The 27,912-nt window shown below is 33.0% G+C and overlaps 1 protein-coding gene across 1 annotated transcript; it reads right to left on the bottom strand.

Annotated features, from left to right (window-relative positions):
• Positions 1–800: 800 nt before the first annotated feature.
• Positions 801–25,882, bottom strand: LOC143045148 (kelch-like protein 12). The gene is made up of 11 exons (XM_076217459.1): positions 25,782–25,882; positions 16,545–17,067; positions 14,240–14,393; positions 11,127–11,344; positions 9,936–10,085; positions 7,081–7,195; positions 6,275–6,381; positions 5,669–5,861; positions 4,349–4,606; positions 3,130–3,316; positions 801–2,204 (listed from the first exon to the last, which is right to left on the bottom strand). The coding sequence occupies exons 2-11, from the start codon at positions 16,749–16,751 to the stop codon at positions 2,075–2,077; spliced, it is 1,719 nt and encodes a 572-aa protein (XP_076073574.1). The 5' UTR covers positions 16,752–17,067; positions 25,782–25,882; the 3' UTR covers positions 801–2,074.
• Between the last annotated feature and the right edge of the window lie 2,030 nt (positions 25,883–27,912).

Raw genomic sequence — 27,912 nt, 5'->3', positions numbered from 1 at the left:
ACAACTAAATTATTGGTCACAGCACTTTCTACAGCTCCCGTTACTTTCCCATTAGTATCAACGTTAACTATCTGTATGCTATCTGTTTGTGTTACATCTGTAGTTTCTTTGCATTACTTATGTCCTGTAAATACCTCTGATGTTGTTGATTAAACTCTTATCCAGGGGGTGTATTCAAATTTTTCTAAATAATGACGGAAGGTTTTCTGGTATGCTTGCAGGCTACTTCACAGTGAATTCATTATCATAAATACGTTGCAACGATCCATAACATCCAACATCGCACCATCCTGAGCCTGGTAGTGTATCAACTGCACGAGGTGTTGCACCATTCATCAAATCCTTCACCATTATTTTACTTTTAAATACAAAATAGGGATACAGCTAATCCATGTATAGTCGTAATACTAGACCTTCCAGATGTAACAGATCTGTTTGTCATTTTGGGGTCATTTTATAGCTGACTATTAGATATGGACTTTGTTCGTTGTTTTTGTGTCATTTGGTCTCTTGTGAAGAGTTGTCTCATTGGCAATCATACCACATCTTCTTTTTCATGTGAACATGACAACCACTGACCTGCAGCACTTCAGAAAAGCACTCACATGTAACAACTTTTCACTTTCTAGATGCATACAAGAATTGAGCAGATTCTGTCCACAAGAACTGGAAAAAATTGTGACAAAAATATATGATAGACAAATAAACAAAGTAAATGAAATGTAACCCACACTCAAGAGTGGATGTATAAAATCAATCAAAATGTTTCAATTATTAGAGAGAATTTATAAAATTAAACAAAATGTTTCAATCATTTATTATTTGTTTTTCACTTATATCATATCAAATGCTTCAACATTACATATTATGCAACAATAACATTTAACATAAATGCAAATCATTATGCATTATTTACTTAAAACACATTAATTAACATCCAATAATTAAGCATTACACCTTTTAATGAATACTATATAGCAGTGATAAACCACAATACATAACATATACAATATCACAGATCCTAAGATGAAAAAACAATAAAATGAAAAAGCAATCAATCTAAAGACATACTGGAGACGCAACAATATATTCAACAGCATGATGGAGAACCAAAAGCTATCAAAAGACTTAACAATTCAAGTATTCTAAGAGTATTGCCTGCCAATATAGTCCTCTATCAGTAAACAATTCATTGTACTAGAAATGCTAACTTGATCTATAATTTGTCATGTTGTAAACTATATATCAAATATCTTCAAGAAAGACGAAAAAAATTTGGAAAATTGATTATTTGATAGGATTTTCTATGTCCAAGGACCATAACTCTGCACACAATCATTAGAACAGACCAAAATTCGAACTTGATCTGTAACTTGTCATGATAAAACTTCATACCATTTATCAAATCAATACCTTCAAGCATGATAAAAAATGAGGTAAGCAGATTATTTGAGTGAATTTTCCTTGGAATTTAATTCAAAGACACAATAACTTTGTTACACGTAAAACAAGCTGGAAGAGGATTAAAAGATGTAGCACTCCTACAATGTAACAATAGTGGTCCCTTAGACTTTACATCTGTCAATAATGATTTCATAGGTATGCATGCAATATATATATATTTCTATTTGTACAACAATTCTGCTGTACATTTTTAAAAGTCTAAGACTATACAATAACTATTCTAATGCAACAACGCTTGTAACGTTCATTTTGATTGGATAACGTCACTTTCTTACATGGCATCAATTGACAATTGATGCTATGGGACGTACGCGCAAGAGCAGACAGCATATGACAGATTTTAAATACATGTTTTAACGTTGTTTTCTGTCTGTTTCATTAGAATGGAGATAACAATATTGTATTTTAGGCTCCGACGGCATCAATTTGGGATTTGATGGTTGCAAATACCCGTTTACTGTCTCCGCTAACGCGTCGCCAGTAAACTTAATTTGCGACCATCAAATCCCCAATTGATGCCGTCGGAACTTAAAATACAATACAGTTATCTCCTAAATAATATCAATGTCTGAAAACAAAAACAGTTAATATCTTTGGCAATATGGAGACTTTAGACTTTTCTGACCACGGTTATTCCAGCATCACATCTGTGAGTATTCATAGAAGGATCTAATACTGACCATTTTCCTGTCAGAGGGTCATAACATTCTACTGTGTTCAATAATGTATTTCCATCATACCTAAAACAAACAATAGTACATGATTAAGTTAAAAAATCATACTAAAATTAAAGCTTATATATTGAATTTCTGACAATTCTAAATGTTTAATATATTTAGCTTCCAGAAATTTTAATGAATAGTTAATCTGATGACATTTATTAAAAAAACATGGATTCAACACTAAAATGGTATCACATATTTTTAATGCAACATGTTTGGGAAATTATTGAAAATATTTTCCATAAATTCAACTGAAAGTGTTTCTTCTGAAACTTATTTTAGTTGATTTTTTTTATATGCATCAAACCATGGGGCAGAAAAAAATCAACTCTGGGTTTTACCCAAGCCTTTCATGGTGTTGGTATAAAGAATAACATTCAGTCAATTTATTCAAAACATAACATGGGTCCACGCTTCACTTACTAGGAGGATCTGACAACATTTTGTTCTACTTTCTGTTCTGGTAATAATTACACCAGCCAATGAAATTTTAGCCTTCCAATTTTTGAAGGTGCACATCATTATGATAAGACCAGAGGATCCCGAAAGGACTTTAAAACATAAAGTAAAATGAAATGTTGTCAGATCCTTGTATGCAAAGCTTGAACACAGTATCTGTATTTTAATCAGATTGGACATTCATCTCCAGAAATTAAAGATTGTATAATTCTGTTTAGTAACAGCCATAAAGTGTAAGAATTTTGTAGAACCAATCAATATATAAGCATTTGGTAGTTGCCAAGAAATAAAACTTTATTTTTCAAAGAGACAGACAGATGGAATGATGGATTGAGATAAACATCTACAGAAGATAACCCAATTGAATCGTTATACAAAAACAGTATTTGTGTTTGCATGAAATGAAATTGAAAACAATCCATGTGAATGTATTGTTAGCTAGACATAATTCCTCCTACATGAATAAATGATAATTATTCTTTACCCAGCAACAACTAAGAGTTTCCCTCTAAGTACACAAGCACCAACATAACATCTTGGGACCACCATTGGTTGCAGAGATGACCATTGCTGTGTATGAATGCTGTAGGATTCAACACTTGCTAAATGGTCTGTACCATCATACCCGCCACAAACAAATATCTGTCCGTTCAATACTGATACTCCAGCACCTATAGATACATATGGAATGAATATAGATTTATTAATAGTGGCAGCCATATTTGAAAGTAATAAGAGCCTTAATGGCATACGATACAGTTTTGATCCCCTATTTACATTTTAATAACAATTTCCATATAGACTATTTTTTATCTGATTAATTCAAATATGCAATAAAAAATATATTTTCATGTGCTACTTTTTGAGTAAAATGAGGTCGAAATTTTGTATATTTGCTCAATATTAGGATTTGTTGCCGTATTTTCTCTTTCAAAGAAAGACATAACTTTTTTTGTTTTAAAAGATAAACACAAATTGTTGTTTGTTAAATAATTTGTAATTTCTGTATTTTATAAGTATCCTAAAATTTATACATTTTATATCAGAAATATCTCATATTCATCAAATGTTTATGAAATTTTTTTTTGCTGTATATTTATCAAATTAAAAAAAATTGCACTATTTACATTTTTATGAAAATTGGCACACATAATCTTCTTGCATAATCAAACCAAATGGCATTTTAAAAAAGAGGGATTCATGAACTTGTTTTCAAGAAAAATAAGTTTGAATGATAAAAATCAGTTGAAAACTGAATTTTTTCCTCGATAAGTCATAGTTTGACGTTGCGAAAATAACAATTTACGATAGCAACGTCATTACCTCCCCTGTAACTGTATCGTATGCCTTAAAGCGTTAAAAGGGATCATTGATATATTTTCTATAAAAAGACAACAGCCTAGCTCTGGAATGTAATTATTTTTTTATTATGTCAACATGTTTTAATTCTTTTAATGACTTACTTAATTGATGTAACTTTTAAAAATATATTTATGAAAATGATTGCAACAATTATATAGTTTCATATGAAAGTGATTTTGTCTACTCTTTACTATAGATTTCAAAGTTATGCTTTGTGTTATATGGCAAATGGTGATCTCAAGAAAAGACTAATATTTGCAATTTATTTTATTTTCAAGAGAATTAGTCTGAGTTGAATATCCAATTCTGTTCAAATTTCAAAAATGGTCCCTTTAATTTACCTGAACGTCTACAAGACATAGGTGATATATTGCACCATTGTTCTGTGTTAGGATCATATTTCTCTGCTGAGTCCAGTAGATTTATGCCATCATATCCCCCAACACAATAGATATTATCTCCTGCCACTACAAGTCCCGCCCCTTCACGTCCCACTGCCATACCACTTAATGTTCTCCACTGATCAGCCCCAGGGTTATAACACTCCATGCTGGTGTGTCTACTATACCCATCAAATCCACCACATACATAGATTTCACCTGTAAGATTGAACAGAAAAAACCAAACATCAACAGAATATTATTGTGTGCTTGTCTTTGTAATTTTTAGCTGTCCATTTTTTGTAACACAATTGCATCGGTACTCATTTATTCACTAATAAGTAGGAGAAGTTAGCATATGTTTTCTTGTCACTAACATTATTTTTTTTTCTTTTTACTGTTGTCATATAATTATTTTACTTTTTACTCTTAAATAGACAAACAGATGGACAATAGGGAATGCAATAAAGCAACTTTAAGAGTGGGCATTTCTAATGTGAGTTTTGTGTCTGATTGTTCAAAAGACAAATAAAATTCTGCTTGACCAGATAAAAACTTGCTGAATCCACAACTAGTATACAACTGTTGTAATCAACAATGTCAACATGAAATAAGCCAATAAAATTTAACAATAATAATGGGCATCATATATTTCAGTGTCAAGGGTAATCTTTAATGATATACTAAAGGCTTATAGCTAATATCAATAAAGCTATAATTTTCGCAAGTTTAAACAAGGACATAATAATTATATTGACACCATCAAGGACTTTGAAGGGTTTTACTAGAATTTTTCTAAGATGAGTCTTTGAACTGTCCATTATGAAGGGTGCAACTCATCAGCACAGTAAAATTAATGGAATTTATGACTATATTCTATTTAAAGGTTTATAGTAATTATTAACAGGTTCATTCTTATTTTGGCAGAAAATCATAAATAAATGACAATTGTACTGGACCATAATTCTTGACTAATAAAGATATTTAATTTGGTATGAAAAAATATTTCAGACCTTTTCAGTATTGATAACATTAATCTTATCAAGAAGTACTGTAAATTCAGAAATTGTTATATTTTAAATTTTATCATTGGGAAAAATGCAGGGTTTTCATCGCAATAATTTGAACTCACATTTGAAATTTTTTATTTGAATTAAACAGGATTTTTCTCCATATCACAAAAATTAAAATCCCATTTATGTCTTAATTGACCAAATTGCAATAATTTATACATGCAATAGTTTCTGAATTTACAGTAACTCTCATGAACATCTGTTATACCTCTGTAGACACAAACTCCAGCTAATCCTCGTCTCTGTGTCATAGCTGATACAGACTGCCACTGTGGATCCTCTGAAGACAGGTCTAAACATTCCACCAAACTCAATCTTGATTGGCCATCATAACCACCAATGATATACACCTTTCCATTTAATGAGGCAGCAGCAACATATCTTCTTCTCTTTGATAAATTCTATAAAAAATATGTATTTCTAAACTGTTAAAATAGTGTAACATGACTATCTGATTAAATGAAAGTATTTTGACTTTATCCTTATGATTAAATGAAATTTATATCCCTACAGAACATAAAATATGTAATATGGTAGTCAAACAATATTTCTAATGGTTATGGCTTATCGCTAGGAGTATTTTTTAAATCAAAGTGTCCAACTTACAACATATTGTTCAGGAGTAAATCAAAGCCCAGCAAAACATACCATAATTACATTATTTACATTTTTAAGGGCTTAAGAGTCTTAAACAAAATCTTTGTCAATAAAATTTTTAGGACTTTTTTTTTTTATTATTAAATTACAGTTTCATTCTAAAATTCCAAGAAAATTTTATAAACCACCATAATCATAAGAAATTTGAGGTATTTACGGGTCTGCGAGTCCATGATTCAGTTTTAGGATCGTACTGTTCAACAGCTTCTACCATGTTCTGGTGAGATCCAAATCCTCCCATTACAACAAGTATATCATCTGTACCTGTATAAAGATTTTGAAATTTACTTAGGAGTGGTTTATCTTTTCAGGGCTCATTTTTTTCAACGAAAAACAGTTTGAAACTGGCTTGTGATGTTCTAATAGCTACAGCATAGATCTGTAAAAATTCATATTTATTCATTACACTGATGTTGACACCATAAAAATATTCACATCCGGATGTAAAGTTTGTCACTGGACACAAAACAATAATTTATCACCCATGCTCATGTCATGTCTAGCTACTTGTTAAGAAATGCTTAAAGATTAAATAAATTTTGAAAGACACACTTTATAAGGAGGCCAAAATTTGCAACAAATCCTAGTAAAGATGATACAAATTAAATAAAAAAATCACTATGAGGACAAAAAGAAGCATTTCGCAGCTGCATAGATAGCTTTAATGTTAATAAGGTTATTAATATACTAGAAAACAGCCATTTAAAGATATAAGATTATTAAAGGATACTGTAAATTCAGAAATTATTGTGAGTAAAATGCGGCAGGGTTATAAGCACAATAATTAAAACTTGCATTTTGAAATTTTTATACTAATTAAACAGGATTTTTCTCAATATCGCAAAAATTAAAATTGCATTTTACTCTACAATGACATAACTGCAATAATTTTTGAATTTACAGTTCTCTATAATCTGTAGGCATTATTATTTTTTATGTAACCTTTCAATAATTAGACCTTACCTATACGTTGCTTTGTCCTTGTGCTGCACATCTGATTCCTTAAGTCAGGTCGCAAGTGAAACTTCTTGGCTTCGTCAAGTAAATCTCTACATTCATGACTCTTTTTGATTAACACCTAAATGAAACTAGAGGCTCTAAAGAGCCTGTGTCGCTCACCTTGGTCTATGTGCATATTAAACAAAGGACACAGATGGATTCATGACAAAATTGTGTTTTGCTGATAGTGATGTGTTTGTAGATCTTACTTTACTGAACATTCTTGGTACTTAGAATTTTCTCTATCTATAATAAACTTGGACCTTTAGATACAGTGAAAAATATTTTGTAAAAATTTACAAAAATTTACCAAATTAGTGAAAATTGTTAAAAATTGAATAAAATGGGCAACAACTCCTTAAGGGGTCAACTGACGATTTTGGTCATGTTGACTTATTTCTAGATCTTACTTAGCTGAACATTATTGCTGTTTACAAGTTATCTCTATCTATAACAATATTCAAGATAATAACCAAAAACAGCAAAATTTCCTTAAAATTACTAATTCAGGGGCAGCAACCCAACAACAGGTTATCCGATTTATCTGAAAATTTCAGGGCAGATAGATCGTGACCTGTTACATAATTTTACCCCTTGTCAGATTTGCTCTAAATGCTTTGGTTTTTGAGTTATAAGCCCAAAACTGCATTTTACCCCTATGTTCTATTTTTAGCCATGGCGGCCATCTTGGATGGTTGGCCGGGTCACCGGACACATTTTTAAACAAGATACCCCAATGATGATTTTGGCCAAGTTTGGTGTAATTTGGCCAAGTAGTTTCAGAGGAGAAGATGTAAAAGATTACTAAGATTTACGAAAAATGGTTAAAAATTGACTATTAAGGGCAATAACTCCTAAAGGGGTCAACTGACCATTTCGGTCATGTTGACTTATTTGTAAATCTTTTTTTGCTGAACATTATTGCTGTTTACAGTTTATCTCTATCTATAATAATATTCAAGATAATAACCAAAAACAGCAAAATTTCATTAAAATTACTTATTCTGGGGCAGCAACCCAAAACCGGGTTGTCCAATTCATCTGAAAATTTCAGGGCAGGTAGATCTTGACCTGATAAACAAATTTACCTCTGTCAGATTTACTCTAAATGCTTTGGTTTTTTAGTTATAAGCCAAAAACTGCATTTTACCCAAGGTTCTATTTTTAGCCATGGCGGCCATCTTGATTGGATGGCTGGGTCGCTGGACACATTTTTCAAACTACATACCCCAAAGATGGTTGTGGCCAAGTTTGGATTGATTTCGCCAAGTAGTTTCAGAGGAGAAGATTTTTGTAAAAGATCACTAAGATTTACGAAAAATGGTTAAAAATTGACTATAAAGGGCAATAACTCCTAAAGGGGTCAACTGACCATTTCGGTCATTTTGACTTATTTGTAAATATTACTTTGCTGAACATTATTGCTGTTTACAGTTTATCTCTATCTATAATAATATTCAAGATAATAACCAAAAACAGCAAAATTTCCTTAAAATTACTAATTCAGGGGCAGCAACCCAACAACAGGTTATCCGATTTATCTGAAAATTTCAGGGCAGATAGATCTTGACCTGATAAACAATATTACCCCATGTCAGATTTGCTCTAAATGCTTTGGTTTTTGAGTTATAAGCCAAAAACTGCATTTTACCCCTATGTTCTATTTTTAGCCATGGCGGCCATCTTGGATGGTTGGCCGGGTCACCGGACACATTTTTTAAACTAGATACCCCAATGATGATTTTGGCCAAGTTTGGTGTAATTTGGCCCAGTAGTTTCAGAGGAGAAGATTTTTGTAAAAGTTAACGACGCCGGACGACGACGGACGACGGACGACGGACGCCAAGTGATGGGAAAAGCTCACTTGGCCCTTTGGGCCAGGTGAGCTAAAAAGTGATGAGGTTTTAATTTCAATAAATGGTATTTTTTTTTAATAAAATGGAAGTTTAAAAGCATTGTTTTTTTTTCACAGTAATTTAATGTGAACACCATGAATTATTAACTTCATACCTAATAAAGTAAATATCATAGATTTGATATAGAGTCTGATTGAATGGAAACTACAGAATGCAATGGTCTAAATGGATATGGAAAATGGTTGGGGGGTCATGAGACAAATGACAATTTTGGCTAAATTTGGCCCCTAAATTATCTTTTTCAAAAGCCTTTATGCTAGACAAAACAAACCTCTACATAAGAATATATAATAAGTTCCAAAGGGTACACATTATGGAGATTTTTCAGATCTAAAAGCATCAGGAAAAACTTGTCTACAACAATGATTCAGAATGTTCTATGACCAAGAGGTGCCAACGTTTATACTAAATGCCAGAGGTTGCTTTATAAGTAAACAGTGCCAACAATTGTTTTCAGTTATTGAAAAATAGGACCACACAGACATAACAACATAAAATAATGCATAATCATGGAGACATAACTTAATAATTTATAATGTGTTGTGCAAAAACAAAATAAATCTGTGTAAATAGTTATCAATTCAATATCTATGTAAAATTTGTATTACTTTATCATAAAAAACTTTAAAATCTTATGGCAAATTTGAACCTTTTGTGAACCTATATTTTTCATTAACCTGGGGAAAATAATAATTTATCAATCATGTCAAAATCTTTTTAAATGCGTAATTTCAGAATTAGAGAATCCATCAATATCCAATGTCATAAATGATACTGTAACTACATCAGTGGCAGATCCAGGGGGTTCAGACCCTCCATTTTTTTGGATGATTAATGCATTTGAATGGAAACATATGATTGGAACCCCCTTCTGAAAATGGCTGGATCCACCCCTGTACTTACTTCTTCATCAGCAACATCTGTTAAAAATTTGGCTGTTAAAATTGGCAGACGGACATGATGCAACAACCGTGGTAATAGGTGTGTACGAGATTCTTCTTTATGCTTTATCCAGTTGATAACTGATTGATAAACTGGCTCTTCTGTGTTAACCTTTGATTTAAAAAAAATTATACATGCATTATCAATAAAATTTCTGAAAATTGAAATAATGGCTGCATTTCTATTATTTTAACATACAGTGTAAATATATCATAAAAAATAAAAATTCCAAAGACGTTTTTAAATGGTATAAACATCAACAGTAACTGACACACCAATTGGTAATGCATGCTTACATAATGATTGATACCAAACAGGAAGCTATGATTCTTACACAAAAATGTAATTCTCGCGAAAATATCACGAAAAATTTCGAAAATTTTATACAATGCCGTTATGTGTAAGTATAAACATTGAATAATGTTCAGTAATCATTAACCTGAGGTACACAAGCAATGGATGTAAAAACACATCACAGTTTCACATGTTCATGAATCTTGATATTAAGGGGCAGTAGAAAAAAATGAATTTAAGTTTACAATTTATTTGTTAGACCGGAGGTAAATATCTGTAGGAGTCTAATCACATGCAAGGTGTTGAAAAAACAGTCTCATCAATTATACACTTTGTTTAAGGTGAGTCAGATAAACCTTTGGACAAGAATCAATGGATTAGTACATGTAGTAGGTTTTCATGTATTGAGGGGTACTCTCAAAAATGTTAGTTCTATTACCTTACTTGTTGTCCAGTTCAATTCAGGACAAAGCTGGTCACTAAATGACAAAATTACTGATCATCATACTTCTGTGAATATTTATTTAAAAAAAGAGATACTAAGGGGTGATCAAAAATCAAAGGTCAAAGATAAACTGTCACTACCATTGTTAAAAGAAAAACAACTAAAATGACAAACATCAGTCATGACAAGTTTACAGAAATTCTACAAATAGTACTAATATTACTTTTTTTGCTATTTCATTGTCCTTGCAGAGTCAGAGATAATATAAAACAAATCTCATTGAGAACATTATTATTAAATACATTTGTATATACATGTATGTAAATAGTTTTATCAAAGATTGCCTCAATTTGTTTTGAGGGTTTTTCCTTTTATGTTTTTTTTTTGGCGGTTTCCTTTTAAGAAATTCTTACCTGCAGGCTATCACACTTGACCAGTGATTCTACTTGGTCTATAGGTAAAGTTTTGAATTCATCATATTTAATAATTTCTTCATAGTGCTTCAAACAGAAACTGTCTGCAGCCTCAAGGAGTTCATCACAACTATGCTGCTCAGCAAATATCTTAATACCTAAACAGTTGGTAGCATCAAGCTGCTTTTCTAGAAAGGAACTACAAGCCTGCTTAACACCTACAATATAACAAAATCATAGTTGGTATTAGTTGTTGAACTCTAAAGGAAAAATACTTTTAATCAGATGTAGATCTATCACAACAATTAATGGAATTTCATTTTTTAACCCTTTCCTCCATTGACATTTTTTTTTTGCATACTTGATTCGCATAGGATTTTTCAATAAAATGCAAAAAATATGCTTTATTATTGTATTATTTTAGTTTTTAGTTTCTTGTGTACAATTTGGAAATTAGTATGGCGTTCATTATCACTGAACTAGTATATATTTGTTTAGGGGCCAGCTGAAGGACGCCTCCGGGTGCGGGAATTTTTTGCTACATTGAAGACCTGTTGGTGACCTTCTGCTGTTGTTTTTTCTATGATCGGGTTGTTGTCTCTTTGGCACATTCCCCATTTCCATTCTCAATTTTATTTAAAGTATAAACAAATTGTGAAAAACAAATATTTCATCTAATAAATTTAAGTCAGATATTCTTATGAATATCCCTTTCATATTGGATACCAGTTTTATTAAGTCTGAAGCAGACACTTTGTAGTCAAAGTATTTCAACTGAGGTACTACTCAGGCGTCAAAAGGCGTCATTATGGAGTAAAGGGGGTGGCGTCAAAAGGCATCACAATGGAGGAAAGGGTTGACAGATTTCAGTCTTTTCAATAGTGTTTACGATTTCATAATAACTATTCCAGTTTGTGTTCATTTGGGAAAAGAGCTCCTCAAAGAATTTTATGTGAGATAGTTTTACAATTATTACAAAAGCACCAAGCAACACTACACTATCAAACTACATTTCTTATACATGAATTTATATAAATTAAGCAATCCTTTTTTCTTTGCAATAATGGTAAAACAATTTCAGAGAAATAAAACCCATAAAAATCATCTTACTTTTTGTACAATATCTTAAAATGTCAATGATTTGTGCTTCATTATCTGTAAGCTGAAGCAAGCTGGCTGCAGGAAGTAACTCCTGATCATTCTCTGTCTGTGTATTTACCTGTGAAATGAAGCAGACACACCACAAGAACTATATGTTATTCATGTTTTCTACACTGATAGTTACATTTTACCTGTGAGCTGAAGTAGACAAGCTGCAGGAAAAAAAGTCCTAGACATTTTCTACTCTTGACATTTACCTCTGAGCTGAAGGAGACAAGCTGCAGGAAAAAAAAATCCTAGACATTTTCTACTCTGACATTTACCTCTGAGCTGAAGGAGACAAGCTGCAGGAAAAAAAAATCCTAGACATTTTCTACTCTGACATTTACCTGTGAGCTGAAGTAGACAAGCTGCAGGAAGTAACTCCTGGAAATTTTCTACTCTGACATTTACCTGTGAGCTGTAGCAGACAAGCTGCAGGAAGTAACTCTTGGACATTTTCTACTCTGACATTTACCTGTGAGCTGAAGGAGACAAGCTGCAGGAAGTAACTCATGGACATTTTCTACTCTAACATTTACCTCTGAGCTGAAGGAGACAAGCTGCAGGAAAAAAAAATCCTAGACATTTTCTACTCTGACATTTACCTCTGAGCTGAAGGAGACAAGCTGCAGGAAAAAAAAATCCTAGACATTTTCTACTCTGACATTTACCTGTGAGCTGAAGTAGACAAGCTGCAGGAAGTAACTCCTGGAAATTTTCTACTCTGACATTTACCTGTGAGCTGTAGCAGACAAGCTGCAGGAAGTAACTCTTGGACATTTTCTACTCTGACATTTACCTGTGAGCTGAAGGAGACAAGCTGCAGGAAGTAACTCATGGACATTTTCTACTCTAACATTTACCTCTGAGCTGAAGGAGACAAGCTACAGGAAGTAACTCCTGATCATTCTCTGTCTGTGTATTTACCTGTGAAATGAAGCAGACACACCACAAGAACTATATGTTATTCATGTTTTCTACACTGATAGTTACATTTTACCTGTGAGCTGAAGTAGACAAGCTGCAGGAAAAAAAGTCCTAGACATTTTCTACTCTGACATTTACCTCTGAGCTGAAGGAGACAAGCTGCAGGAAAAAAAAAATCCTAGACATTTTCTACTCTGACATTTACCTCTGAGCTGAAGGAGACAAGCTGCAGGAAAAAAAAATCCTAGACATTTTCTACTCTGACATTTACCTGTGAGCTGAAGTAGACAAGCTGCAGGAAGTAACTCCTGGAAATTTTCTACTCTGACATTTACCTGTGAGCTGTAGCAGACAAGCTGCAGGAAGTAACTCCTGGACATTTTCTACTCTGACATTTACCTGTGAGCTGAAGGAGACAAGCTGCAGGAAGTAACTCATGGACATTTTCTACTCTAACATTTACCTCTGAGCTGAAGGAGACAAGCTGCAGGAAAAAAAAATCCTAGACATTTTCTACTCTGACATTTACCTCTGAGCTGAAGGAGACAAGCTGCAGGAAAAAAAAATCCTAGACATTTTCTACTCTGACATTTACCTGTGAGCTGAAGTAGACAAGCTGCAGGAAGTAACTCCTGGAAATTTTCTACTCTGACATTTACCTGTGAGCTGTAGCAGACAAGCTGCAGGAAGTAACTCTTGGACATTTTCTACTTTGACATTTACCTGTGAGCTGAAGGAGACAAGCTGCAGGAAGTAACTCATGGACATTTTCTACTCTAACATTTACCTCTGAGCTGAAGGAGACAAGCTACAGGAAGTAACTCCTGGACATTTTCTACTCTGACATTTACCTGTGAGCTGAAGGAGACAAGCTGCAGGAAGTAACTCCTGGACATTTTCTACTCTGACATTTACCTGTGAGCTGAAGTAGACAAGCTGCAGGAAGTAACTCCTGGACATTTTCTACTCTGACATTTACCTGTGAGCTGAAGTAGACAAGCTGCATGAAGTAACTCCTGTACATTTTCTACTCTGACATTTACCTGTGAGCTGAAGTAGACAAGCTGCAGGAAGTAGCTCCTGGACATTTTCTACACTGACATTCACAGTTTCTGTATAAACAAAATCTAGTAATACTCTCATCACATCAGCTGATATTTCATGTAAGGTTATCACACTTTTATCCTTCTCAGACATCTAAAAATAATAACAGTGTATATAATATTATTTTACAATCATGTTAGTTTGGTTTTCAATTACTTATTCATTTCTTCAAAGCAACACTCATGTCTTTAAATGTTTCTACCTGTTATTGAATAAAACAAATTTATTTCTGTACATGCAGTATTGATAAAACAAAGTTTAGATTATGTAAAGTCCATTGTAACATATATACAGTGCAGCTACATGTACTTGCATTTTAAACGTTTAGAACTAACACGACTAAAGAAAACATTATGATGAAAATCATGTTTTGTACTTACTAAATAAAGTATATAGAATCATATTCAAAACAGTGTAGCTGTGGCCATTGATTGACAACCTAAAATTATCCCATTGACTGGGGCAGATTATGTGAACGTTTGTCTGTAACGACCACTGCTCACTACTTACTTATTATAGAATTTAAGCTGTGGGTCACTAAAGGTTCTTAACGCCTTTAATATTAAAATAATTCGAAAAATTATTCAGGAATAACTTTATGTTTTAATTTATATTATTGATACAAATCAAAACATCGTGTTATTCCTGATTAGTTTTTAGAATTACTTTATTTATGTGTTGAGAACCTTTTGTGACCCCACAGTTTAAGTGTCTTTAACAAGTACATAGTGAGCAGCCAGCGGTCGTTACAGACAAACGTTCACCTAATCTGCCCCAGTCAATGGGATAAATCAAGGTCGTCAATCAATGGCCACAATATGATTCTATGGTAAACAAATATTCAGTGAAAGAAGATTAAGAACACTGGTTGTTAATACAGGCTTGTCCTGTGGGGGTAGCATGACATAATAGTGTCCTATGAAAAAGTGTCCACATGGACACTTTTTCATTGAAATTTGGTATTTAATAATGTCCATTGCCATGGAATGGTGTCCCTCAAAAGGACAGATTTTAACTGCTTACAATATGAAATAGTGTCCACTCAAAGGACAAATTTTCATAGTAGTTGCTATTAAATTGTGTCCTCCAAGGGAAGTAATACAAAGGTAATAACAAAGTTTTATTATACTTGAATTTTAATTAAAATATGAAAGATTGATGAGAAATTGATCAATATTCAAATGTAAACAAATAAATAATGGATGGAAGTGAATATAGAGAAATTTAAGTTCTAAGAAATTCCCAGCAAATGGTAATGACAATGAAAAAATAACAATAAGAAGGAAGTGTAAAATCAAATATGAAGAACTTTATAATATTTATTATGTCAGATAAGAAGGCAATAGAAAAATAAATAATGTCCATTGCCATGAAATATTGTCTCCTAAGTGGACACTAGCATTTTACAGCAACATTTATGAAATATGGTCCATCTGCAGAATAAATTTTCGTAGTGAATGTTATTTAATTGTGTCCTCAAAGGAAAATAAAATGGTACAGCATCTAACACATGTAACATGTATATAATTATCTATTAAAAAATATAGATATGAAGATAATGATGGTGTGAGTGCCAATGAGACAATTTCTATGTCAAAGTAACAATTAATTCAAGTTCGTAATTAAAGTTTAAATGCGTCCAGTAATAACAAGGCCATGGATATCATTTAATACTTTAATCATATAAAAAAAGTGCCCTGGCGGACACAATGTCCTGTGAAAAAAATGTCCACCTGCCCTGGACAATATTATGGTAATGAATAATGTCCATGTTCATGGACACTTTTTCATACCAGAGGACATGTTTTCATAGGAAATTGTGTCCAGGAAACATTTAAATAAGTAAATATTGTCAAAATGTGTCCGGTGGACATTTTTTCACCAAGGACATTGTTAAATCCTACACATGGTTAGTTGTATTCATCTAATCTTTAAACTACGTAAGTGCATAAAAGTATAAACACAACTAAATATTGCTTTCTTAGAAGTCTTTCTTGATAAATTGCTTGTTAGGTTGCCTCTTTTGCTGTATATCCCACCTCTATTTTCAAATCAAAAGAGAACCGAAGTATACATCTTTGAAACAGCAAATAACCAAAAGAGGTGAAGCCATATTAGTGATTGTGGCTTGATTTACATTTGTACATCAAATGACAATTATTTCATGCATATTCAAGATCACATGAAAGTCAAACCATTCAAATTTTGGTCATCAAGAATGAACATTTTACTTTTATTGCTTACCTCATTAGTAAACATGGCACAGAAATAATCACTACAGGCTGCCAATACAACTCGATGAGCCGGAAATTCTTCTCCATCAACTTGTAATACAACATCACATAGTTTGTTAACCTTCCGTAAATTGTTCATTGTTGTCAATATAGATTTGGCATGACTGTCTGTAAATATCTGTTGTGTTGTGATGATACTATTGATACTTGTTGACATGGTTAAATGTTCAAAATGGCCAGATTATCATGATTATTTTACTATAATGTCACATTTTATTTGTGGTCTTCACATCACATGTAAATTTTACAGTTTTATATTTCCTTCATGTTTAGAATATTCAACAATATGAATTATATTTCAACTAAAATGGGATGTTGATTTAAATAAGTGTGTCATGATTGCCTTGGTAATCAATTTATTTTAAAAATTCAATTTTTCACTCATTTTTCATTTTCCATCATGATCATGTAACTTTTCCCTGTATACATTGTACATGATTTCCACTCCATTCAAATCAATATTTCCTGAAAAACTGAAATATAAAAGTTTAAAAATAAATTTTGTGCTTTCACTTTTTTATTGTGCTACATTTGTTGTAAGTATGATATCCTTTATTCGAAGAAACCGAACAACGATAAAAGAATTTTTTCAGCAAAATTGTTGCCATGGTGCTTGAATTTATGTACATGTATTGGATGTATGCGTACTCTCTTATATTTGTATATACATGAACTCTTACAAAATTATAGTTGAACATATAGTATAGTCTATAAATGAAGATTGTAGATGTATACATGTATGTATACATGTACCAACTAATCCAATTTTGTAAAAAAAAAAGGCAATAAATTTAAAGTTATTTACATGTCTTTTCTTTAATATAAACTAAAACAAATTCTCTGCAGAGGTATTAGTCCGGCGGCTTTGTAAAAAATTGTGCACATCCTGTTACAAGCATGAAATTTGGCATAGACCTTCCTCAACTATTACTCTTTTATTTCAGATAGGGAGGCATTTGAAAAAAATGTCTCACTTCCGGTAAAATCCAAAATGGCGGACGTTATACTTAAATCAGCCCAATATCGAAGACTAGCGTGTAAAAATGTCCTATTATCATGCTACTATCATAATATTTGGTACAGACCTTTGTGTTTTACTACTTTTGGATAAATTAAATAGATTAGATGTCTTCAGAAACCCCACTTCCGGTTAAAATCCAATATGGCGGACATTGTACTTAAATAAGCTTATTTTTTAGGGAGGGTAATTGAAATGTGTTTTAACGTATTGCTACTATAATTACATTGTGTATGAACCTTTCTTTGGTGCTTCTGATGGAGACAATGTATAAGACATATGTCTTAAAAACCCTTACTTCCGGAAGTATCCAAAATGGCGGACAGAGAAATATCAATTTTTTATTCAAATTTTCAACTTTCTTCAAAATGCAAAGAAAATGATTTTATTTTGTGCTGGTCATTAAACTTTTGGCTTTAAGTTATCCCCAAAACCACTTATTCTAGCATGTTGTAAATGCTAAGATATAAAGTTGACACTTCCGGTAAAAATATGACGTAAATTTTAAAGATGAGTCCTCAATCTATTTCTTCGATGTAGAGTTTTGGATAGATTGATTTAAACAAAATAAAATCACTATAGTACTAAAAAATATACTATTTATACTATACTTCTATTTGGCCAAGAATACATGATTATTCACAATCACCACCACATGCACACAAGGCAGTGCACGGGAGACCCGATTTTACACATTAAAAATAACCGCAGCATCCTTTCTTACATCCATAATGTACAAGCTTCTGAAAAAATGATGAGGTCTCAGAAAGAGTTTTTTTTTAAAGGGACCCTCTTTGTCCCTTCGCAATCCATTAGTGACAAGACTAGGTAGCATAAGAGTCAATCCAAAGCTCGTCTCACTAAACACCTGCATTAGTATATTACACGTTTTACATGCTTGAAAAGACTAGAACAAGTCGTGGGAATAGCCTCACTTAAAATGAGATTTCCCTTTTGTGCAAAAATTGACTTTCTTGGTTCGTTAATCATGTTAGATCTGATAAGTTTGTACAGTACAACCCCGGTGATTTAGGCTGATCAATCATCATTCTTTATGTTAAAGTCACATCTTCAAATACCATTAATGTCTCCCACGCAGTCTTTTTTTTCCTTTTCAAGCAAAGAGAGAATAGTATCACAACCCGTCATAAGGTATTGGTCAGAAATAAAAGTGTGTGATCACTCATTGCCTAGTGCATTTGAAAGGCCATTGATAGATATTAATCCAAAGATTTTTGCCTCCCCAAATACAATCAATAGGTCGTCTGCCCCTTTGTTACGGAATAGCGAAATACTGGTAGTTTTAAAGCTGCTAAAAGAAGCAAGGGCAACATTTAGGGGAAAGGGAATACACAGACGAACCCAGGATTAAAAACATCCTCAAAGATGGGAAAGTTTTCTGAGAGATGACGACAGTAAGAAAGAACTTTTAAGTTTTCATTCACAGGAGCTTGCTCAATACAATTTTGAGTACAAGGTAGTTGAAGCAACAAATGCTCAGGATGTTTAGTGTTATCCACCACTTGATGATGTTTCAAGTTTAGCACCATGTTTACACGAAGAGACTGACACTAGAATCAAGATAGATGTTTCTGATGCAGTGAAACATAGACTTAACTGAGTCATGACTCAAACAGTCGATACTGATGTCATTGCTGTTTCGCTATTCCGTGACATAGGGCAGACAAACTTTGGTTTGCATTTAGAAGGGGAAAAGTATAAGATATATATCAATCAATGACCTTTCAAATGCACTAGGCATTAAAAGATAACACGTTCGCTGGAAAAGGAACTGCGTTGGTGACATTAATGGAGTTTGAAGATGTGACTATAGCATTTAGAATGATGATTGACCAGCCAACATCACCATATGGATTTGATGTTTAATGTCATTGAAAACGATACGTGGTTTTGTTGGAAGATAAAAAAAAAAAAGAAACAGATTAGGTTAACAAGGCAAGAAAATATGTGTTTTTGCAGAATTTATTAAGATGTGAGAAACAATACCACAGTCTTTGTAAATGTTGGAAATCAGCTCTCCGATTATGAATTGCGGCCTACTGAGTATGCTGATTGGGTATTATGTCCTTACCTAAATAAAATACCTTGAAACTGAAATACGAGTGGATGAAGTCTTGGATGCGTATGGTAGTTATAGCAACAAATGGTCAGGATATTCTATCTTATCCACCACGTAATGTATTTCAAGTTCAGCACCAAGTTCACATTTAGAGGCAGACACTAAAATCATGGTGCATGTGTCTGATGCAGTGAAACACGCACTTAAACGAGTCATGATTCGAACAGTCGTTAATGATGATGTTGTCAATACTGTTTCGTTATTCCGTGACATAGGGGTAGACGTTGTGTTTGGGAGGGCAAAAGACTTTGGATTAATATCTATCAATGGCCTTTCAAATGCACTAGGCAATGAGTGATCTGGGTGATCTGAAACACTTATTGTTATCCATGTCTTTACCTGTTGTGATATGGTTCTCTCTTTGCTTGAAAGGGGGGAAAAGACTATGTGGGAGACATTGATTGCATTTGAAGATGTGACTTTAACAAAAAGAATGATGATTAATCAGACTAAATCACCGGGGTTTTACTGTAAGATCGCACAAACTTAGCAGATGGGTATAACATGGTTAACGAAGCAAGAAAATAACTATTTGCGCAACAGGGACGGCTTTTCGAGGCTATTCCCTCAACTTGGTCTAGTCTTTTCCAGAATGTAAATAATGCAATATACTTAGGCAGGTGTTTAGGGAGACGAGCTTGGGATTGGCTCTTATGCTACCCACTCCAGGCGGGGACAAAGAGGATAACTTTTGAAAAACTCTTTTTGAGGCCTCATCATTTTGTCAAAAGCTTATACATTGTGGATGTAAGAAAGGATTCCGCGGTCATTTTTAATGTGGAAAATCGGGTATCCCGTGCACTGCGATGTGTGCATGTCATGGTGACTGTGAATAAACATGTATTCTTGGCCAAATAGTAATAATTTTAAATAATTTTTAGTACTATAGTGATTTTATTTTGTTTTAATCAATCTATCCAAAACTCTAAATCGAAGAAATAGATTGAGGACTCATCTTTGAAATTTACGTCATATTTTTAACCGGAAGTGTCAACTTTATATCTAAATATTTACAACATGCTAGAATAAGTGGTTTTGAGGATAACTTTAAGCCAAAAGTTTAATGACCAGCACAAAATAAAATCATTTCTTTACATATTGAAAAAAATGAAAATTTGAATAAAAAATTGATATTTCTCTGTCCGCCATTTTGGATATATCCGGAAGGAAGGGTTTTTAAGACAGTGGTCTCGTTAGCCCAAAATAGAAGGGCGCCGCGCCCTGGGTGCCCTCAGCCGCGCCCTGTGTGCCCTCAGTCGCGCCCTTCTGCCCTGACGCCGTTTTCCAAAAAAAACCTTGTGCCGTTTTGGTAAAATTGCCTTTGTTTCATCGATTTCTTATCAGAAGTTGAATTACAAATATGACACCTGGTGATTGCCCCCAGGTAATGAGGTTTATCATGTTATTACAATCAATTATTGTGGATAAGACTTCAATTAAAGGTGTTAATTACAAGGTAATTTAATTAAGACAATGTACCTTTTTGTCATAAATATGATGAATGTGTCGGCATTTTCTTTCGATCTTCAAGTCACAATGAAAGTGTGTGCGAATGAAGACTTTCATGAATTTAGAATTGAATTGAAGTAATCAAAATAAAACTATGCCTTCTGACACAGAAACATCGTGCGTCTCAACTTGTGAGCGACAAGCAGATGTAAACATGGAAATTAATTTTGGAGTTATTTCCCCTGAAAATGCTTATTACAAAATTGTGCCCCTAAAATATTTTCTAGCACTATAAATAGGAAAAAATAACCAATTGAATACAAAATTATATAAGAATGTTACCTTAAGGATATTAACTGTCTTTGAACATACAAAAAAAAATATATTGCAATTTATTTTTGATAATCATACTTTTGGCAATCCATGTTTTATTTATTCTCAATAAAGAAATTTGTTTCAATGATGTCCAACCTGTCATGTTACTAAAATGGAAGTGTGCAATAAAAAGTCATGGTCACTGAGGAGAGTGGACTCAACAACTGCATGATAGATACTTATATGTATATAATGTTTGTTCTTTTGTTGTTATTTTTGTATGATGTATTGTGTTCATTTATATATGCCTTCAACCCCATTGGGGTATAAATGTGCATTTATTCAATAAACTAGTTATACTCTCATCACAAATCAACTTGATGAAGCTATACTAAATAATAAATTCTTATACACGAACAATAAAAACAGGTTTTGAGGGCCAAGCTCTAGATGACATTTTGAAATACAACTACTCTGTCATGTACATGTATGGTAAACTATGAGATGTTTAGTTTATGTTCTTTCTTTTGGAAGCAGAGAGGGTGGGGAGAATAGTAAGTTTATTTTGCCTCTTTTGGTTTTAATAGTATGAATGTGTATTGCCATGTATTATGAACATGATATAGTATGAATGACTTTTCTTATGCAAATTTTATAGAATAAATAATCAAAACAACAACTTTATAAATGCATCTTTATTAACAATATATACAGTAAAAAAATATGTGAACTCGTGATACACGCAGGGACGTAGAAAAAAAAATGAGCAGTGCCTTCTATCATAAAAAAGTGCCCTGCCCTCTCCTGGCACCCTGCCCCTTTTGAATTCTAGCTAGAGCACTGTAAGATATATGTCTTATGCATTGTATCCATCAGAAACACCAAAGAAAGGTTCATACACAATGTAATGATAGTAGCAATACGTTAAAACACATTTCAGTTACCCTCCCTAAAAAATAAGCTTATTTAAGTACAATGTCAGCCATATTGGATTTTAACCGAAAGTGGGGTTTCTGAAGACATCTAATCTATTTAATTTATCCAAAAGTAGTAAAAAACAAAGGTCTGTACCAAATATTATGATAGTAGCATGATAATAACACATTTTTACACGCTAGCCTTCGATATTGGGCTGATTTAAGTATGACGTCCGCCATTTTGGATTTTACCGGAAGCGAGACATTTTTTTCAAATGCCTCCCTATCTGAAATAAAAGAGTAATAGTTGAGGAAGGTCTATGCCAAATTTCATGCTTGTAACAGGATGTGCACAATTCGTCTGAAATATGCTTGTAGCCGCCGGACTATATATAAAAACATAAATACCAATATCTATAATTTCTAAAAATAAGGAGGAAGAAACCCAGGATGAAGAGACTCTACATGTACATGTATGGGGAAATAAACTGAGTGTAATACATTTGACAGTGTTCTCCCCAGGCCGATATGACGCTGCGGTGCCGCAGCGCCTTCATAATATTTTCGAAGATCCCGCAGCGTCTTAATTGTCCGCTTAGTTTTACCTGAGCCACGCTTATCTCAGCCTTATCGGACTATGTTATCATGTAATAGCGTACATGATCATCAAGAAGATAGATATTTGTAGAAGAAAATTAAAAAAAAATAAAAACTTCAGTGCAGAAATTGAAGAAATAGATCGCAAATACATTGTATTTACGCATTGTGTGTGTGTGATCACTTGACCATTTAAATAACGAATTTTTTCATTGGTCGAAAAAAAGAATCTATTTTAACACGACCAATGAACGTGATGAATACACGTGATAAATTTGAATACGCATTGCTAAAGATATTTACGATGAAAATTATGAATGAGAGTATTTGTAATTGAAAAAAATAAAATAAACTTTGATTAAAGATAAAGAGAAGTGATTTATTTTAATATAAAGTGAAAAAATGTTACTTGCAAGGTAAATTCTCAAACTGTCGTGTTTTTAGAAATAAAATGATCATTGAACATCGATCGTAAAATTCCGTTCGTCAGGAAATATGTGACAATCAACACGGGTACGGAATTGCTGCAGCTTCTATATAATGTCACTAGTTGATAATTTCAATGGTCTTAACTTTAAAAAACTTGCAAAGTTTCGTTTATATCTACCTGCCAGAGATAGGTTTTAACAATAATACACACGGAAGTGTAATGTAAAACTACGGAAACTTGTCAGCTGTTCATTAACATATTTTTGTTTTAAAAAGTTGTATACCAAATATGATCAAATATCTTAACCATATTCGATTTTATTAATTCTGAATGAACATGTTCTCTGCAAATAACAAAAGGGTGACTTCTGAGCAAAAGGCAGATGATGGAAGAAGAAGTTTTTTTCTTCAGCCTAATGATTTCTAATGAAAAGGGGAATACACCTTCCTCTTCACTGTCAGTATAAGCAGATGTCATTGCTTCTCCTAATCCCAACCTAGCTAAAGTTTTACAAAGTGATAACAGCAAGCACCATGTTTCTGCTTTCAATGACAAGTGGCTGACTGAGTTTTCATGGCTTACAAATGTTAAAGGGGGTATAAGCAAAAGTTATTGTGAGAGGGGGTTTTCAACCCTAAAGAGGATAAAGACAAAATTGAGAAACAGACTGTCCAACAAAATAACACTATCTTGAAACATTATCCCTAGAAGGAGCAGAGAGTACAGAGATGAATATTTATATTTTGACTTATAAATCTTTTGTGTATAAAATCAATTTATTTCATATATATATATATATATATATATATATTCTTGTAATTCATTATTAAATACTCTGCATTATCAAACACATAACACAAAGCATTATAATTCATATTGCATGTCATGGATTAATGACTGATTGCTTCAGATCACAAAAGTTCACTCTAAAAAAAGAGTTACGCGCCCTTGAATTTTGCGCCTTAAAAAAATCCTGGGGAGAACACTGATATTTTGTACCTTGTTAAATGAAGATTTACAAATATTTTTTATCATGCAAAGAATATATTTCTTGGTGCCATGAAGCAATTTCAGTACCAAACCACTTTGAAAAAACTGCTTTAATTTCCTGAGGTCAATCTTCAGTGCTAGGTCTAATGTCAAATTAAACACATACCTGACATGACTTGTACCCTATGGATTATCATACATTACAGAGTGCCAGTTTTATAACCAGAGAAAATTTCCTTCAAATTATCAACATGAATGACAAGTTAGAAAACATTCTCAAACAACCTTTCCCAAACACGATCTATTACCAGATTTTACTTGCTACTGCTACTCATCTCCTCATAGACAGTGTCTACTGAGTAATTCACTGGTTGTCATTTGTTTATGTGTTACCTTTTTGTTCTATGTTCCTTTTTTGTACATAAATAAGGCCGTTAGTTTTCTCGTTTGAATTGTTATACATTGTCATTTCGGGGCCTTTTATAGCTGACTATGCGGTATGGGTTGTGCTCATTGTTGAAGGCCAAACAGTGACCTATAGTTGTTAATTTGTGTGTCATTTTGGTTTCTTGTGGAGAGTTGTCTCATTTGCAATCATACCACATCTTCTTTTTTGTATTATATTATAATATTAATAATTATTATATTAAGGTTCATCATAAGGAATTGAAAAATATGGCCGTGTTTACACCTCCAAAATTACTATGAGTACAGACAAACTGGTACATCAAAGAAAGTTTTAAGGCATGGCAGGAACTAGATATATAAAAGTTTTATGAAGTCTACGTTTCAGAAAATTAAAAACTTACCTGGATTTTGATGTTCATTTTTTTCCAGTCTGCAGAAGATAGCAAAATAAACAAACACCCGAGTTTCATTTGATACGGTCCACTCAGTTACACAGTTTAAACCTGTTAAATCACCTATTGTTTACAGGTGTCTATTGTCTATCTATTGTCCATTTAAATCAATACTACTCACAACATTGATTATATGAGGGGAGCTTCTCAATCGTTTTCACTACTTAGTTAATTTTTGCACCTTCTGCAGGAACGAAAAAAAATGAATAGCAAAATCTAGAAAAGTTTATAATTTTCTAAAACATAAAATGCATTTAAAATTTATGTATCTAGTTCCTGCCATCCCCTAAAACTGTTGCAGGGGTATAGGTTAGTCTGTACTCAGAGTAAAATTTGGGGTGTAAATACGGCAATTTTAGCCAAAAGGTTATGATGAACCTTAATAATTATTGGACATTCTTCTCGATTTTTTTCAACTGGACATTGAGAACAATACCAGATTACAAACACATAATTTCACCAATGTCACACCTTTATCATATCTTCTAACAGTTGAATAATAAATGTGTATTATCAGTAAAACTTGGCTTTGGAAGAAAAATCTGAAAAATCTGCAACCAAATCTGGTCTCTGTATTCAGTGGTATTGAATAGCAAAAAAAGTAAACCAGTCAAGAAAAGTAGAAAATTTAAAACCAATTCTGGATAAATCTCGTTTCCGAATTGTTTCAAAATGTAAATCCATATAATTATAATAGAAGATAAACCTATTGATAATTTTAAAATTTATTTCCAAATTACATCCATTGGGATCAACCAAAAACACAAAACATAACACACATATCAAGAATAACTAGAATATGAAAAAAAAACTTGGCTGCGAGTACTTTCAGATATCACGGTAATCATCTGTCAAGTTAGTGTCTGTTGTAAGTGTCAGTGTAGAGATGTGCAGGGGCGGATGCAGGAATTTTCGAAAGGGGGGGTGCTAAGGGGTGCTAACCCAGGGCAAAGGGGGGGTGGGGTGCAAAACATATGTCCCGATACAAATGCATTGATCGGCAAAAATAAAGGGGGGGTGCGCACCCCCGGAACCCCCCCCCCCCCCCCCCCTGGATCCGCCACTGATGTGTATACTGAGTACCTGCAGAAACTTGACTCTGATACCTGGCACGTCCACTCTGTGTTTTTGTGAAATGCATTTCTATTTGTATCAATAATATGATGTGTTTTAAAAGCCTTTTTTCTGACTTGGTTGCTGTTTGTTTTTATAGTGATTTTGTTATAGTGATTATGATAATAACACAATGATGACTGCCGCACCCCTATTTTAAACATTTATACCTAGGCTTACTGCTGTTATGTCTGTTTGTTTTGTTCACATATCGTTGTCAATATAGTTGAATTTTATGCGACTATACGGTGATACAAGTTAGAGGTTAGCTATAGCTATAATAATCCACATTTTTTTACTAAAGAAAAAACATGTACCAATTCAGGCATATGATAGCTATGCATGTTGGCAATTCGTTTGACGTGTTTGGGCTTTTGATTTTGCCATTTGATTAGGGACTTTCCGTTTTGAACTTTCCTTTTTTTTCACAATTGATCATACCTGTATAATTCAAGACTTACTATATATACAGTATATGTTTTGCTCGTTGTTGAATGTTGCAGTATGGTACCAGTTATTGATTAGTCTATATATAAATTTGGCAAATTTACAGATCTAACTTTGTTGGGTTGATGTTCCAACAATGTTAGATCTGTAAATTTGCTTTCGCAAATTTTTGGTTCTTCCCTCGCCGGGATTCGAACCAATGCTACTGTGATATCGTGACACCAAATCGCCTGCACTGCAGCCGTCCCGCTAGACCACACGACCACCTGGGTTATATATATAGAATGAAATTCAAAACAGTGTAGCTGCGGCCATTGATTGGCACATTAAAATCATCCACTGACTGGGACAATTTAGGTGAACGTTTGTATGTAACGACCAATGCTCACTATGTACTTTTTAAAGACACTTAAACTATGGGGTCACCAAAGGTTCTCAACACCTAAATAAAGTAATTCGAAAAATTAATCAGAAATAACACGATATTTTGATTTATATCAATTATATAAATCAAAACACAAAGGTTATTCCTGATTAATTTTTCGAATTATTTTATAATTAAAGGCGTTAAGAAACCTTTGGTGACCCCGCAGTTTAAATGTCTATCGTAGGTACGTCGTGAACAGTGGTCGTTACAGACAATCGTTCACGTAAATTGTCCCAGTCAATGGATGATTTTAATGTGTCAATCAATGGCCACAGCTACACTGTTTTGAATTTCATTCTATGTGACAGACCGTATGAGTATTTGGACCATATGCGTACGGTCTGACTAATATTAAGAAAATGGTCAAGTTTATTAGATACAAATGTATATGGCAGATCAACATAACTTATATCTGCAATTAATATAAAAAGTTCAATAGTAATTGAAATAAAAACTTTTCATATTATAACAATTTAAAAAAAATCACGCTTATTTAATCTGTTAATCTCCTGTATTAAGCATGTCAGTAATTCATTAATAGCAGCCCAGTATGCTCATTGAACATGCATGAACAAAACATGTTAATGTAAAAAAAAATATGACGTTCTTTGTGGA

This window comes from Mytilus galloprovincialis, chromosome 1 (assembly GCF_965363235.1).
Source record: "Mytilus galloprovincialis chromosome 1, xbMytGall1.hap1.1, whole genome shotgun sequence".
Taxonomy (NCBI): domain Eukaryota; kingdom Metazoa; phylum Mollusca; class Bivalvia; order Mytilida; family Mytilidae; genus Mytilus; species Mytilus galloprovincialis.
The sequence above is the reverse complement of the archived record's forward strand: the minus strand, read 5'-3'. Positions and strand labels throughout refer to the sequence as shown.